The following is an 18011-nucleotide window of genomic DNA, read 5'->3' on the forward strand; positions in this document are numbered from 1 at the left end:
CTAAGAGAGGAATCAGATCTGATGTCTTAGCACTGTCCTTCTGGAGAATTTTCTGACAAGTTTCTTCTCTAATAGCTCAGCCAAGTGACTCCACAAAGCACAGCAGTCTGCTTCATTAATTACTTCTAATCTGAAGTGGACAGCAATTCTTTCATTATCGGATAGAACAGTTTCTCTCCTGTTGACAATGACAACAGTTTCACAAGAGGCCCCTTTTGTGCATCAAGGACTTGTTACTGGAGATATAACTGAAGGGTGTGCTTCATTTCCTGAATTCAAATAATTACTCAGCAACCAGCAGATAATAGCAGAGGAGCATCAATAGCACCCTTCCAGTGAGGACATTCTGCCACTCTGCTTGTTAAAACAATTCACTTTCAGAGAGGAGAAAAAGCAGCCTCCTCTCTTACTGGAGAAATCAAGTGATTCCCAATAACATAATTGCAACAAGAGGTCAATATTGCCTTCACTCCTCATAAGACACCTTAATTTTCTTCATTCAGAGTCCTGTGGGAAGAAAGGTACTCATGACCTTTCCTCACTCGGAATGGAGGTAAGTGAACCATCACATCACATGCCTGCCTGAGTCTCTTGGCAAACAACAGAGCATGTTAATTCTTTCTGCTGTTTGGCCACTCTTACCCTTGGTGTGACAAGTTACATGAATACAAGGCATAACATCAGTTTCAAAGAAATATAAAAATAAAAAATAAAAAATAAAAAATCTATCTAGCTGTGTGCTGAAACAGCCCTGCTTTCATTCATTAGGAAATCACAGTTGCAGAAAACTTTGCCTGCTACATGCCAGCACCTTTAGACATTCCCTGAAGAACTTCAGCCTCATTATTTGTGAGCAAAGATCAGCCAAGAAACCATGAAGCTAACAGTTCAAAAGTTGTTTTAGTTTTTTCAGATCAGTGAGCTGAATATAACTTAGGGCTGAAGCCACCGAAGCTGCTTGTAAACATTTGTTTGTTTTGTGAAATTGCCATGAGACTGTCATATAGATGGAGGAGTATGATGTTTTCCATTGGCAACCTCAAACATGTTTTTAATTTTGACAAAATGTGATGCTTTTATCACAAGACCAAAGAAGGATTGCTCAGATGGAAAAAGCACCATAAATAAAATAATTTTGTTCCTTTAGTAGTTAAATAGAAAAATTTGAGAGGATAGACAAGGGATTTATTAGTTCTCTCCCGTAAAACAATGGCATTTCAAGTAAATCAGTGTTCTTCCATTTATAAAGAAAATGCATCACCATACTGCAAATCCTTGCATCTTCTGACTTGGAGCCACGAGCCCTAAGAAGGCATTTGCTTCACAAGTAAAAATTACAGTCTGATGTTCTCAGCCCTCAAGGAAAAAGCAAAGTTTTACTTCTTAGACACTGAATCAGTTGTGGTTTATGCTGCTACAGCAGAGAAGAGCTCATTGTTCTGTTTGAAGCAAGTTGTACAGCCCCATTTGAAGTTGCAAGTCCACATGGCCAAAATGCTCTAACAGTCCTTATGGTTTAGAGCTTGCAAGACAAGAATGCAGAAACTGAACTTTCCTTTTATCCATACAGACTTTTCCCAATTCCTTTTCCTGTTTCAGCTCACAGAAATTAAGCAGGAATCTTTGGCACATTAACTTCCTTCTACATCAGAAATTGCTAAAATCTTTTCTGTTCTACTTTTCAAGCAGAATTTCTACTTCTAGGAACATCACTTTGACACTTTTAATCATTACCAAATGCACTCAAAAAGCTTAAGATAATAAAGTGAAATTTCTCTTCCTTGCACTAGAAAAATTATTGGGTATACCATACTTTATCATAGAGCCCTTCTCCCCTTGCTTGTGAAAATAGTGTGCTGATGGGTTTTCTCCAAATTATTCACTTGCTTCCTGGTCCTCTTGGGACTACATAAACATTTGGGGGTCAGGAAAAAAAAGGTGGCTAACTTTGAAAACAACACATAAGTAAGAGCATTTCAGCTCCACAGAGAACAAATTTTCTTCTTACAAGCTTACCTTTTTGCTGTAGGGTATTTCAACAGAGAGAAGTATTTCTTCAGGCTTAACTATTGTCTTTCTGTAGCCAGTAAAAAACTTCTCATCCATCGTGACAGTCCTTCTGCCCTCTGTAGAGCAAAGGGACATCAATGGTGAATAAATGAAGAATGGCAATAGCATGTGTGGAAAAGCCTTCAAGCCACACAAATCACTCTTGATATGACATCTGATTTTATTTTTTCACTCTATTTCACCAAATCAGGAAAATCTTTCTCAGATTTACTTTGGTATTGATGGAATCTGTAACAGCTTCTGCCTACATACTGAATTTTCTTTGCACAGGAATTGATCAAAAAGACCTCTTTCTCTCTTTATCTAATTAAAGCTTAGCTTCCAGGTGAGCCAGTTTCCAACACTAATGAAATCTCCCTCTTTCTCCTTTCCATAGCCTGCACACAAGCCAGCACTCAGTCCACTGATCAGACAGTACATTTATTTCAAGGATCCTATTTTAAAAAAAATAAATTCATAAGAACAAATAAAAACTGAGATGCTTGGGTTTCTTCTTAGGAAAAAAAAAAAAAAAACAAGTTTCAGTCTTCATATGAATAAATCAGAAGGATTAAAATATGATAGTGACAGAAACTATTTCATGCCTATTATTTTTCATTAGTACACATCTTCAACCAGTTCTTCCCAAGGACATGTCTATATGTATACACACAGAACCAGATATTCCATCTGGCACAGAAGTTCAAAATTCTTTAGGAAGTTAACTTAGGTCTAGCTTTAGGACTTTAGTCTCAGAAAGTGTGAAAACATTGAAGACTTAAACTAATAATGTTAATTTCCACCTTCAAGTTTGGCCTGACCTAACAATCCATGACAGAGAACTGAGTGCTGACTATCCCACTCCCCTCAGTGTCACAGGGAAATGTAAGTAACTTACCTTTTGATACCAAAGTCAATTTGCTTCCACTTGCCATTAACACAGGATTTAAGTCAGAAATTGGGCTTGCTGTCATTATGTTCCCACCAATGGCCTAGAGTGAAAATAATGCATCAGATAAACATTAAAAGTCTAAGCAATTTTTGGCCTTTAATTAACTGGGAAAACTGAAGCCTCACGAAATCAGATGCTGTCTCAGACAATATTAACATTTGTCTGAAACAGATTTATAACAGTGTTTTGTTAATGCATCAAGTCATATGCTCAAACCTCATATGCACAACCATGCCAAAATTCAATCACTGTAGCTGCTGTTAAGGGAGGAGCCATGAAACTGAAAAAGGTATTTTCAGTATGAATCAGGAACCAAAGTTTTTGGCTCCAAAACAAATGTATGGCACAGTGTCTCGTGGAACAAAAGTTCTTGTTTGGTAGGTTGGTTTAACTTCTTGCTTGATTTTTTTTTTTTTAGAGCACATGGAGTTTGAATACACCTTCCCCTTTAAAACTAGAGGAAAATTTGCCAGATCTAATACATTAACACTATGACTGCCCTAGTTGTCATGGCAATAATACACACACCTACTTCTTTGAAGTTTGTCCAGCACTCTAAATATCTTTTTCATTAAATTAATCAAATCTCACTAGAGTTCCCCCCATTTGGTGATAACAGCAATGGAAAACCTGGACAACTGCCAAGTTTCCCTTGCTTGCTAGATGTGTGAATCAGTGCAGCACAGACACCAGCTGAGACCCCACCACTTTCTTGGGTTGATTTTTGTGTGCTGGTTTCTTTCCCAAGGTTTGCAAACGTTCTCTTGTGACATGCACAGGGCACACCAACACTGCATGAGGCAGGGCAGCTCCTCAGACTGAGCTTTCAACTACAGCCTCTGGTGCTCCAAAGTCACTTACAGCAACATTCCTGATCTGTGGTCCTGCAAACCACCGTAGCTGTTCCAGTACAGCCTGGAAGATCTCTGTTTTGTATGGAGGAAGGTCTGACACCGCTTTTCTCATCACCTCCTCTACTGACTTCAGGGTACAGGCAGCACCAATGGTGACCCCTGTAAACAAACAAAGGAAAAGAATTGTTGTTCTCCAAAATTTTGAGGTACAGAAGGAAAGTTATTGGCTCTGCAAAGCTAGGATGCTTCAAATAGATCTTGAGTTCCACCAGACTATTTATAATACACTGCATGTAAACATCACATCCTCAGAACAAAATTCACCTTTAAATCACACCTCATGCTGGTGTTGTCACCCACATGACAGTAACACACCACCCTTTTGCATCACTGTATTATTAACAATATTGGCCTCCTATAGGCCTTAGTTTGTCCTTTGAGAAGTGAACTTCAACTCTTTTCACATTTCCATACTTTAAATATCAGATATTGGGCCACATGCACTAAATTGTCCTAGGCATTTCTATTTGTAAGGTTGGCCCATTTCCAAAATAAAGCTAAAGGCAATGGAATTATAAAATTGTTAAGGTTGGAAAAGACCTCCAAAGATCACTGAGTCCAGCCTCTGACTGAACACCACCACGTCAGCTAAACCACAGCACTAAAAGTCATGTCCAGTCATGTCTTGAACACTTCCAGGGGTGGTGACTCCACCACCTCCATGGGCAGCCCAGTGGTAGACCATGCTTTCAAGTGAAGAAATTCTTCCTGATGTCAATATGAACATCTCCTGGAAAAGCTTGAGGCAGTTTCCTCTTCTCCTGTCATTTGTTATCTGGGAGAAGTCACTGACCCCCACCTTGCTACACACTCCTTTCTAGGAGTTGTAGAAAGTGATAAGGTCACCCCTGAACCTCCTTTTCTCCAGGCTAAACATCTCCAGCTCTTTTACATATTACTCACTTGACTTTCTGCACAGGTAATGTGCAGAAAACACAGAAAACAATCTTTAATCTGGGGATTTTCCTTCACACCCTCTTTATTATTCCATGGAGTCCCCACTCACCTCACAGGTATTCTGCCTCTTTTCTTGCTCACCTGTTTCAGTGTGCTGAACAGCATTCATTTCAGGGATCCATGCTGGTGCTATTATCACTGGATATAGCAGGTTCTTTAACCTCATCTCGATACCTTAAGGAAAACACACTGTTTTGGTACTTGTGTGACACCACTACTGTTGCACAAAATCCTTCAGGAAAGAAAAATATAATAAACCCTACAATATCTAGTAATTATTTCATGAACCAATTGCTCAAGACAACAGAATTACTGAATATGTCTGAACTCTCCTCCTCAGCAGGTATGTTTGCAAAGGTATCTATTTGGTGTGAGAAGGCAGCAAGATTTCACCTCTTGAGAGTTTTCTCACTGAAAAGTCCTTCAAAACTCAGCTTTCACAACTGATTTAATTCGATTATGAGGATATTTTATGCTGTGTCACTTCCCTCTTCTCAAAACTCCACAAAACAGCACAAAGGCCCAGAGATCTGGATTAGCATTTTTTTCAGCTGACACAGCAAAGAATGGAGAAAAACATTCACTGTGAGATTGATCTACCTGAGAAGAAAATCTGTTCCTACATACAACCTGAAAATATCTTTTTAAAAGCAATGACATGAAAGAAGTTTCCATTTGCACTGTTGTCACAAAATACTTCATAGGAGGTTTCCAACTGTTCATAATAAGCATCAGCTCTTTCTCTTACCCACTTCTGTGTTCCCCACAACGAGTTTGGCATTGGGGTACTGGGATTTGAGAGCCACCAGTTCGTTGAGAGTTGTGGGCTGGATCCACATCACACGCTCGCCTTTGAAACACATCTGCTTCTGCTGTTTGTTACTCTGGGTCTGCAGAAGGGAATTCAGATAGAGCTCAGCCCCTATATCGAGCCAAGAATCCCTGCTCACATGCTGCCCATGCCTGTGCCACACTGGGCTCCATCTCAGCCAAGTTACTGACAGGGGGCTGGGATATCCACGCTGTTGTTGGTAGTTTGCCACCCCCCTTCCTTCTGCTAGCAGTGATTAAAGTCTTTCTCATGCTGACAAAAGTTCTCCCTTCCTGATACTTCCAGGTGCAAGATCTGTGTCAGCAAGCTCCATCTGAGCAAGTTTCTGGCAAATGACTGTAGCTTCAGTTGTTTCAATGGGTTTTCCATTCTCATCTCAATCCAAAAATGTCAGTCTTTAGTACTGATGAGTTGTAATTACCTGCTAGGCCAGGTTCTGATTTCTCTTTTTAACTACTTCATCCAGTGACTGAAGAAAACATGAGATCAACCCTTGGGTAGGAGAACATCTTGGGGAAGAAACAGAGGAGCCCTATCCCAAGCTGAATATATCTTATACTATGGTCTAAGAGAATTTACTCATGCTGTAGCTCATGACACATTTAAGCTGGGTACAGCAGCAGATGTAATTAATGATTGAATTTCAGTTGTTAAATGTGAAGGAAGCTGTAAATGCGTCATGTGCTGGATTAGACTCCTGGCTGGGACACATTGTTTAGGGAGGAGGATCCCCAAAAAAGACAGGAATATAACATGAAGAGAAACTAATCTCTCCTAACTTTTAATGTCATTGTGAGACACTCAACTTTTACTCCTGCTACAGTGAGGAAAGTTTTTTGAAAAGACAACTATTTGAGATACATATTCAGCTACATCCTGTAGTTCCTACTTCTCTTCCTACACTATAATGGGAACACAGGGAGACAAGCTCAGATATATCCAATATTTGATGTAGAAGTTCACATCTGACCTAGTAAATTGACATTTGGATTTTAGCTACTGTTCCACCCCCAGACAGGCAGTGACTGGAAAAGAAGGCAACCCAAGAGCAGAGACATATGGTGAGAACCAGAAAGCAAGCCAGACAAGTGGAGCAGGCACCTGGCCTGCATATTTCTTTTAAACCACCCTGGCTGAAATACCTTCTGTTTTATAAAACAGGGAAGGTTTCATGCCCATGCATTTTCTTTCATTAGCAGCCATTTTTGCCCTGCCATTTCCTCAGGACAGAGTCACTCAAACTTTGTACAGAACAACTAAACCAACAAATCATTGCCATTTCTTTCTGAACAAATTTACCATTAACTCTGGTGGGAAGATTGGCTCCTGTGTGGGATCCAATGGCTGGAACTCAGAAGAATTGAATAGGCTGGAGGATGTCATTGTCTGTTACAGAGAAAATGCAAATGGCTAGTGACTGAGGAGAAAGCTCTCCACATACAACCACAACTCATTCCTCTTTCTACTCAAATCCCTGTTACTATTTCATAGAGCAAAATATAGCGAACACAGAAAAATGATGCCACATGATTCAGCATTTAATTCAGCATTTAAGGTTCTTCACTTATGTTTTTCTGATTCCCCTGCATGTCTTGTCAGAACCCTCAACCAGAACACACTATATTTTTGTCTATCAAAAGTGATATTTCTTTCACACTGGCATGTTAAATCATGTCAAATATACATTTTCTGAGGTATGCTCTTCAGACCATAAAATATAAATTAGTCTAAATTGCTTTGCATAAATATTGCTAAAATAAAAGCTTGGGCTTTTTTTAAAAACTGGGCTCAGGCATACAATGAGACAGATCTAAGATATTAAAACACCAGAAATAAAGTAAAAACTACTAGTTGAGAGGCACCTTACCACACTGTCTTCTTTTCCATTCATGCAGCAGCCAGGACCATTGGCTTTTCCTCCACAGCAGCCTGGACCATTGGCTTTTCCTCCACAGCAGCCTCCATTCTGAAGAGGAAACAAGCACACTTCAGCCATTCTAAACAACGTCAGAACATTGCAACTTTTACAGAATACAGTCTTCCCCTTTCATCAATCCCCAGATTGCAGAAATTTGCAGTAACGTTTTTCATTAATAAACTGCTTGAAAGAAAGGATTCCAAGCAGTCTTAATTGTTGAAGTATTCCATGCAACACTGCATGCTTCCTAAAAAACAATCCACAGAACTTCTCTGGAAATTTCTGGTAATGAATTTCATCATATTCTCTGCTTCCTAAATCTATTTTATACTCACACTACCTTATGCACCAACTTCTTCTTTCCCTTCCTTCATTTGTTGTCATACCTAGACTGGTACATACAATGTGATTAACTTTTTTCCCTCCAGATATTCCAGAAGATTCCAATTGTACAGTTTTGGAACAAAGGGGAAATTCATCAATGGACAGCAAAGTTTGGGAAAGATCACAGTGGGGAATTTAGACCTGTTTTCACAGAAAGATGTATCACTTCAATGCACCAGAAGCTGGTAACACATTGCTTGCAGTTGTCACCATGCTATTTCACAGAAGGGTTGCACCTTGCAGACTCAGAAGGAACATCACTGTTTTAAAACCCATACATGCTAATCAGGACATACACAGTCCCAGCGTTTTCCAAGGGATAGACAATAAAAACAACTCAGAGAGCTCTCAGTATCTGCACCACAGCAGAGCCAGAGAGGTGACTAACATATCAAAGCTCCAATGCTATATTGAAAATTGAGGTTACGGGTTTTAACATTCAGCTTACCATGGTATTTTCCCTCCCACTACGACAGCATCCAGTGCCATTGGCAACTCTGCCACAGCAATTCATGTCCTGTGGGAACAAAAACTGTTCTGAGAAAAAAACTGCACATTCCAAGGAAATGTAGTAGGTTTGATCCCCTTTTGAAAGAAATATCCAAAGCAGAAGGAAGGTGCCAACCAAGTAGGTGTTTCTCTTACCGATGGAAGGCAGTATACTGCAGTGTCATGCCCACTGTAGTGGTAAACTTCTTGTTCTGGTTTGGAACTATTCTGACCATTCAACTATTATCTCTGGAGCTGTGACATTATGCCCAGAGAAGACTGAGAGGGTCAACACATACAATACAATAGCAGTACTCTAGCACCAGGCAGATCATCTGCCTTTGTTTTCAATCTGACTCCTATTAGTTTCATTTATTGAAATGCTCTTTTACTGGGAGATGCAGGAAATAGCAGATCCCTGTTCACATTCCATCTGCTAATCACAATTTTTTTGACCTCTATTAGAGGTCCATAGAAACCACTGCATGTACTATGTAGAGTCCTTTCCTCTCCCTTGCATCTCTTTTTCAGGCTGACATGTACTCAGTGCTTTCCTGTATGGAAGTCAGATTGCCACAGATGTGATCCTTGTTCCAGTTCTCTGAACCTTCTTCTATTCTGCTATACCCTGTTAGAGATGAGAGGAGCAGAACTACACAGAGTACTCAAGTGTAGGAAGAGCCATGGAAGTGTTTTCTGTTTCTGTCTCTCTCAAGTTCATAAAATCCTTCAGAAATTCCTCAAAGCCAATTCCTGCCTTCACTACCCAGAACTAACTTGATATCTGTTAGCTTATTTTCTCATCTTCTTACTCACACTCTTTTAAGCCACATTTAGGGATAGGTGCAACAGCCCTGCTTTCCACCACAGGTCCCAGCACAACTCCACAACAGTGACCTCCCTCCACTGTAAAAACATACCATTTTTACTCTTCTTGCCAATTCCTGCTTTCATCCATACAGAGACCCTATTGTCTTTAAAAGCCTTTGGTGAGACACTGCGGAAAGCCTGTTGGAAATCCAAGTAAGGCTTTTATCAACTGGGTTTATCAACCATTTGTAATGGATCTCACTCCTGCTTGTATTCTCTTTTGTTGATTGCAATTCTGGATAATAAAATGAAATTAATGGGTACCATTGTAAATTCTTTTCTTTTGATATTTAATACCAGTGTAGACCCGTGAGTGGCTGGTAATCACTGAAGTACATAATGATCTACTCTTCTTCACAGCCTCCAGCACTCATTTGGGTACAAAGGGACTAGAGAAAATTTATGGCAAAGCTTCATACCTCACCCAAACCAGCAGAAGAATTCTGGGCAAGAGCTATAAAAATCAACTTCAAATTTCTTTCCAGAGCTATTCCTGCTCTGCAGCTGATCTTTCAAAAAAGAAAATTCCTCACCAAATTCCTCCAGTGTACCATACCTTAACACTTTGTCCACACCAGGATCAGCTGCAAGTTGTATTATGCAGAGAGGGTGAATTTTTCTGAGGCTTACAAAAAAGAGTTACAGAGTCTAACTACCTGTGATCCAAAAAGGGACCATCATGGATCTTATTCAAGTGTCCCAGCAAGTGGAAAGAGTAAAGGGTTTGCTCTCGTTGAATTATTAATGTATGAATCACACACAAAGAGGTCAAGAGTTGGAGCTGGGTTGTTGGAGCATATATATTTCTTCCTCCCCATCTGAGCTCATGGCATGTTTCAGTAACAGAGAGAAAGAAGCCAACCTTCCAGGTTTTTTTTAAAACATCATCTGAAGCCACTTACTTTAGCAAATGTCCTGTATCCTTCCAGAATGGGTCTGTAGCCTGTACACCGGCACAAGTTTCCTGCATTGCCAGAGCAAAAGGATAAGGATTTAGTGTAATTTGGCTAAAAAGTTCTCTTCTTTTAGTACACTCTATTGTTTCTCACAAAAGCTTGTCAAATCTTGATACAGCTAATGAAAAAACTGGGAGGAGGAAAATTTCATTAGGAACCTTGCAACAACTCTACCATCTTTTTTTTGTTGAAATTTAAACTGAAATTCATTTAGAACAAATGCAATCTGTTTTATTCACTATTCATTTATCTCAATTGTGTGAGTCTTATCAGTATACCAACTAGTGTGTCTCCTGAATTACACAGAGATTGCTTTCTCCTGCATCATCATTCCTCCTGGGCCACTGCTGGAAGATCAGTAATGACTCTAACCTCAGCAACAACAACAGTCTGTCACAGGATTTATACAGTTGGATTCTGCCCCACTCCATCATTGCATGTTGCTGTCTTGGTCCTTGACTTGAGGACATGTTTTCTGTCACCTCTGCAGGCTCCTGTGACAGCAATGAATAAACAAGGACACTTTTGAGCCCCTCAAGGACAGGCCACCTTTTGGTCTGTTGTTAAGATAAGTGGGTACCTAATCCCAGCCTGAGGCCACTTGCCCCTGCTTATGAACTATGATGTTCACTTCATAGCACCTGGCCAGCCTCTGAGTGGAAAAGCTACTTCTTAACCTCACAACCATCAGCTATTTTTAAGAAAATACATTAAATAAAGGTGCACCTCCATCCCACTGGGTGAAGCAGATGTAATAAAAGCAGAACAGGTTGCACCCCTGCAGGGCTGTGAATATTACCTTGGAAAGCATCTTCGATGTCCTCCATATGGGGCTCGGGGTTGTTTCGGAGCAAGGTGTACATGGACATGACAATGCCTGGAGTGCAAAAGCCACACTGGGACCCATGACTTTTTGCTATTCTCTCCTGAGAGAAAGTAAAAACCACGATTAGCCCATAATAGCAAGGTGAGTTCATTGTTTGTGCCTGTTTCTATTACTTTTCTGTTAAAAGTAAAACCCAGTATCACAGAGGGTCTAAGCTTATCATCAGTTGTTTTCTGGTCAATTAATCTGTGAGACAGCCTTCAAAGAAAAGGGCAGCCTGAAACATTTGCACCTAGGCTTCAAACTCAAAATGTGACTGAAGGCCACTAGAAGATTCTAAGAAGATCAAGAGTTCTTCAGATTTACCATGCGAGGAATGTTTGGACTACCTGCCCAGACCTGAATTTGAATTTCAAAACTTAGCTGTCAGAATCTTCAGGTGGGAGGAGAGAAAAGAGGACAAACAAAGGGCAAACTGGCTGCCATCCATTCATGCACATCAAACTTATTTTTCACTTTGTTGTTTACTCCCTCAGATACTGGCACAAGTCCTGTCCACTGTGCAAACTGAGATGAATCACAGTTTACCTTAAGGGAGCAGGTCTCTGACAAAGAGAGGCAAGGCTGCATTGTAATACCTTGCTAGAAGAGCAAGGATACACATTCCTGTTTCACCAAGAAAACAGGAATTTCTTTTTCACCAGGAACATTTTGAGACTCCAGAAACATTGCTGAACCAAACCTTGCTTCACTACTACAGGGAAGGTTCCCAACTATGCAAGATCAGAAACCAAAGTAATTCGTGGAAGGCCATAGGAGAGCCCAAACCAATCTCAATTTCCTAGCTCCAGGTCATTATATTGGCTTTCCCCACAACATCAGCCTTCCCAGACCAGGGTGTGGACCAAAAACAGCCATGCAGCCCAAGGACAAAAGCAATTCAGCCAGGACGGCAGCAGTTAACCTGCTAGGGGCCGAACAGAGCTGTAGCATTGTCTCAGGAGTTTGATTCTGTCACTTAGCCATTCCTGCAAGTATGGATTGCTCATGTAGAGAGTCAGCCTCGTGGCTTTAGTATTATGGTGAAGGTCCCAGTGTCCTGGAACTGGTGTAATTAGCATAAGAAAACATGCATAGAGGTTTTTAAATTTACCAGTATTAATAGCTTACCTGGGCTGGGTGCAGCCTGGATTTTGTGTTTCCTATGCCTTCAACAGTAGTTACAGCCACGTGATGCAGGGCACAGATGGGGAAGAGACAAGCATTGGCAGTATGGTGGCTAAAACAGTACATTAAGGCAATTTCATTTGACAGTGCTGCTCAGCAAAGGAAAAATGGAATAGGAGCAGTGAAGAGTACTCAGAAGCTACAGCAGTGGACACAATACGAGCACTTAAATAGATGTGATACAAGAATTAATTACAAGCCAAATCCTACAGCACCCAGTCATCCAAAGTTCTAATTAATTTCCCTTGCAGACTGATCTGGGCATACACCATAGGATTTCACTTAGATATAGCAACACTAAACATCTTTGTTGCACATTAAGATACAGAACTCATAAGTAATTTATAGGGGCAAACTACAAATACCGAGATGTTGTTTAGATGCACACTTGCAAAGTTACATAAGAGCCTGGAGTTCTCAGTCTTTTAGCTAGAAAGCTGTTTCTAGATGTTAAACATGGGGGAAAAATCTAGACTGAAGATAAAAGAGAATAAAGTTGCCAAAACTCATATAAGAACTAGCCATTTTATCTCATTTCTATCAAGACAAAATAATGACCCTAAAGATATCTTACTCAGGGCCATGCTACTAAGCAGAACCATGCAGAGAATCCAAGTTACAGTATCCCCAAACATTATTCCAAATATATTAAAGATTTCAGTACTTTCTGTTCCCTACAGTAAGACTGAACCGAGGCTTGTCTCTCTGTCTCATCCTCTGTCTGCATTCCCCTTTTTGTTTGATTCCATTGTTTCCCCTTTCAATTAATTAAAGTGAGAACGGGAGGAAATTTTGTCTCAGGAAATAATTCGGAAGGTTACAATACAAGTAGAGAAAAAAGTTAGTATCTGCTGGCATACAGAAATGAGATTACTGTCATAACACAGTAACAATAAAGATTTTATCACAATAATCATTATATGGATTCTCATAGGAAAAAGTTACATTAGAATCAGTGCAGATATTGCAGGGCTCAAAAAAATAGTTCCCTATCAGCACTGTGCAATGCTTTAAGAAAAATACTTTCTTATCCTAGCCTTCTGAGTTTATGTTCTGAAAGTGAAAAATTATGTTTGGCAGAAACATCCATTATATAACTTTTTTTTAAAAAATTGTATCATGTCTGGTATGTCAGGAACCTGGATCTGTCCCCATTTTATTTCTCTATTGCAGAGTTCATATTGCAAAGGATACAGGATTTTCTTCCGAAAGGGATCATACTTGGATATCATAACAGTGCAAGCACCACATCCACCTTCTCCACAGCCTAGTTTGGTTCCACACAGGCCCACTGAAAGAACAGAAATTAAGGAAAACACGAGAAGTGTTGGCAGAAACCTTCTCAAGTCATCAATCTAGACTGAGCAACGAGTTCTTGCTGAAAACAAAGCACTTATTTCTTCTGCTTAAGAATTTAACATAAGCAAAGTTCAAAAACTGGCATGTGTGTATTGAGATCAACACCCAAACCCCTCATAAGGACACAGCCCACATTCCAACAGACTCTTAGAAATAATCAAAAAAATATCTTCAACTGCAACAGTTCCTACTTTCCATTACTCAGAAATTACATAAGGGAGATAAAGCACTGGTAATTCCTGAGCAGTTCAGGCATGCAGCCACATCCCTGAGCCACACAGTGACATCCTCCTTCAGCATCTCTCACTGGAGGGGCTTGACTTCTTCCTACACCTGGTAACTCCTACCAACCAGAAGGCTCTCAGGCAAGGCAGTCACTCAGGGCTACAAATTACACAGTTTAGCACTAGCTGGGAGCTGCATTTGAACTGCTCACAAACTACCTGCATCTCAAAAGTCAAGGTCTGGCCACCCCATTTCTGATGGCTTGTCAATTGATAGTGACAAAACCAGCCAAGCACACTCCCCAGGAGCCTGGGTCCCATAAAATCATGAGAGAGAGACACTGAGAGCCAGAACTCACGGAGATGCACAGAACCCCTGAACAGACACTTGAGAGCACACAGAGTGTATGGCCCAGCCTAAGCAGATCTCTCCACAGACTGCTGAGCTCATGGCCATGCTTTAAAATCAGGAATTACATCAATTATTCTACAAAGGGAGTTCAGGAGAGAACTCCTTGAGTCATTTCTGCTTAAGTTCTTTCACTCATTAGAAGGTAATTAGATACTATTATTTATTGCAAAGAGGATTGGCCAATGTTGAGAGACTTTCGGTGGGATAAAGATCAGTTGATTTCACTGGCAATAGACACATTGAGTTGAGATCATCAGTGCCTTTTCCTATATCACAGAACCTTTGGGAAAGCAACAAAACTGTGATAGAGGGAATTCAACCTCACTACAAACAGCATGGCACTGGTCATTTCTAGAAAATCATAGAATCATTTAGGTTTGAAAATATCTTTAAAATCACCAAGTCCAACCCTAAACATAATGCTGCCAAGTCCACCACTAAACCATGTCTTTAATGCAAACCTAACACTGCCAAGTCCACAATTAAATCATGTCCTTAAATCCACCACTGCTTTTTATACAATCATGTGCCTACTTGAGCAGAAATACAGCTTTCCTATGCCATCTGATGTTTCTCTTGACAATAGTCCTAACCTGCCTCAATAAAAAATGTTTCTCAAAGTATTTGTCTGACCCTAACCAGACATCTACAAAGTAAGTTAACCAGAATACTCATGTAGAAGATCCACAGGCTTTGAAGAGCTCAGATTCTCTCTTTACAAAGCTATTTGCATTAGTTATCAACAAGCTCAGACATAAAAGTTCTACAGGTAAGACAGGCACACCTAGGCACAAGAGTCATGCCACTTACATTTCCTCTTGACCTTTATCCATCTATGGTACATTCAGATAAATAGAGCTGCTGATAGTTCTGCTGGAAACCTCAAAGAGGAATGAGTGATTCATGTCCTTGTACTTCCTTCAGCTCCCAGACAAATGGAACACAGCAGCATGGCACAGATACATCAACATAGCTGTGAACAGTTTGGCAGATGTACACATCCAGCTGGCCAGACAAAAACTCAGAAAACATGGAATGACACTACTTATGGAACCAGACCTGGTACAGCCAGCCTGGTCATCACAGTAATAGTTACTGTGCTCCTGAAGCTGTTCTGACTCACATGTTGAGCAGTTTCAAACAGGGTGAAACGTGACCGCTTGCATCTGCTCGTGTAAACATGCCCATGGTACACGGGAGAACCCCTGCCCCTGAGCCTGCCTCCCTGGACCATCTGATAAACAGCACAAAATTATCAAGTTATGGGATATTAGCTAGCCAATAGGATGTTTTGGCCAGAAAATTCTTTATGATTTGTATGGAACCAATTTAAATTTCCTTCAATTTCATTGCCATTTCATTATTGCTTCCTTCCCATCATACTATAATTCTGTGAAATTACAAGTTTTTCCTTTAAAGTATTAATAAATCATTACAAGTATATATTTTAAAATTGTTAATATTTAAGAGTGGAATAGCAGCTGTAATCTTTGCTAGCAAGAAATACCACACAATGCAAAGCACTCCCTCTTACACTCTGCAAAAGCTCTGCCCAATACAGAAGTGACAGAACAGTAAACAATTATGAAATGCTGTAGGCATTTGAAGCCTGCAGTTTTTTCTGACACTGGATACATTTTCTTCGTAGATAAGTTAGCAGGGTTGTTTCTGGGTCCACATCTTTTTCCACCACCTGCAAGAAGGGAAAGATATTGTTAAACACAAAATGTTTTACAACACAGATAAGTTATTTACAAGAGGAAAGTTTGGTCTTTCTGCAACTTCTTTTCCAAAGCAGGGAGCAAAATCACTGATTATTTCAGCAAGGTTGGTCATGTATCAAGACACAATGTTTCCTTGAATTTATTGTATCAGAGAGAAGTACATGCATTACATATATCTGAGTTTTTCAGTCATGGCACAGTGAGGCAAATCTAAAAAAACTCTTCACCAAAAATGGAAAATAAACTTAGTAGTGAGAAGAGACAGAACTGTATTTTGTACTAAATGGTGTCTCATCTTTAGTGACCCTGAATAACTGAACTCTGTCCTTTCTTTTACTATTAGAAGAGACAGAGAAAATGAGCAGATAAACAGAATGACAGAAGGAGCATCAGTAACAGGTTTTGAAGAGAAAAACCCCAACAGTGGAAACTAATGTGACAACACGGGTACAGCAAGATGAACAGCAAGTACCAATCCTCTGAAGTTTCTCCTCCTTCCCTTGTAGCATTAAATCAAACAGTATTACAATAGTAGCCATCCTAAATGTGGAAATACAAAATTCCAAGAAGGGAGAATTTTTTTCTGCATATTTTGAGCCACCTCCATCCTATTAATAAACCATACTCTTACAAGTTATCCATTAAACACAAAATAACCATTAAACATTTTACTTAACCTCTGCCCAGTGGTCAGAAACCAAAGTTCTGCCCTTGCCTGCAAATGGCCACAGGGCTTGTCTTCCCCTTTTCCTGTTATTAATAAAGTGTCAAGAAATGTTTCCAAATTCACTGTGTGCCAGCATATAATCATGTTCTTGGCTCTTATTTTATGCAAGTCCTAAGTACAATAGTTACAGTTTATTTAAATTAATCACTCCCAGTTTGAAGGGCAAATTGAAACAGGGGTCATTTGTGCAAGTATTTTTTTTACTTATTTTTTTCCACTGATAAGAAACCTTCACAGCCTCTGTCCTGTTTCAGTTTTATGCCTTTGGCATGTGACAGGGTTATCCTAAAGAGACAAGGTTCATACTTTGTGTTTGAGTTCACCATTTTAGAATTAACCAATAAAATTGTTGCTACAAAACACAACTGGTCACTTTTTGCACATCTCATTCCTGCACTGGGGATGATCTACAGGAAAGAAGAGTCCATTCTAGTTTGGGAATGTCATATTGTAGATCATGCAGCACACATTGCTGCTATTCAGAGCAGAGTGCCCCTGTTCCCCCACCTCCTGGATGCATAGAATCAAATAAAATGCAGCAGCTCTTCCATGACCATCCAGTTCAGAGTAAGCCCATAAATGCCTCTGCAGCAGCTTGGCAAACAGACAGACATGAGGAAATTCCAAACACCCCTGTGACTGTGAGTGGACAAATGGCCTTTCAGAGCCATTCCACAGGCAAAGAGCCTGCCCCAACAACTCCCACTGTCAGTGTCACACAGTTTCTTCTTCCTCATGTCTGTGCCAATGGCCATTGCAAACCCTTCCAAAGCATCTTCCAGGATAGCCAGATACAGAAAAGAAACTTCAGAATGGTTAAAGACTGTTCTGTGCTTTTATTAAAAAAAAAATCTCGAGGTTTTCTTGAAAGAGTCCAAGCACTCAGTTATGTACTCAAACCAAGCAATTAAAAGTACGGCCCACTGGCTTCTTTTCAGGAAGCAGGAAATAAAAAACAAGCCTAGTCCTTCATTTTACCACTTATCACCATGTACTTTTAGTGATGTAAGAATGTGTGAAGTCCCAAAGTCAAAGCTTTGCTCAACTTTATCAGAAAGTGTCTCCCACCATGTCTCAGATAATCCTCACCCTCACCCTGTTCTAGCCAACAGCCCTGGATTGCTACTTCAATCACTTTAAACTACTCCACTGGAGCTGTATCTCTGCAATTTTGGCAGAGACTAGGGATCT

General features: G+C 40.1%; 1 protein-coding gene across 2 annotated transcripts in view; it reads right to left on the minus strand.

Moving 5' to 3' along the window:
- The window catches only part of XDH (xanthine dehydrogenase), a 47995-nt gene that overhangs the window by 24790 nt on the left and 5194 nt on the right, over positions 1-18011 (minus strand). The window contains exons 2-14 of one of the 2 annotated variants that reach the window (XM_015620835.2): positions 16005-16062; positions 13569-13665; positions 12318-12426; positions 11121-11247; positions 10268-10329; positions 8455-8523; positions 7572-7670; positions 7004-7090; positions 5621-5762; positions 4954-5046; positions 3863-4014; positions 2948-3041; positions 2017-2126 (exon numbers count right to left, since the gene is read on the minus strand). In XM_015620835.2, coding sequence (XP_015476321.1) covers positions 2017-2126; positions 2948-3041; positions 3863-4014; positions 4954-5046; positions 5621-5762; positions 7004-7090; positions 7572-7670; positions 8455-8523; positions 10268-10329; positions 11121-11247; positions 12318-12426; positions 13569-13665; positions 16005-16062 — 1299 coding nt within the window. The other variant, XM_015620836.3, reaches the window with a different exon arrangement.

The sequence above is a fragment of the Parus major genome, chromosome 3 (assembly GCF_001522545.3).
Source record: "Parus major isolate Abel chromosome 3, Parus_major1.1, whole genome shotgun sequence".
NCBI classification, from domain to species: Eukaryota; Metazoa; Chordata; class Aves; order Passeriformes; family Paridae; genus Parus; species Parus major.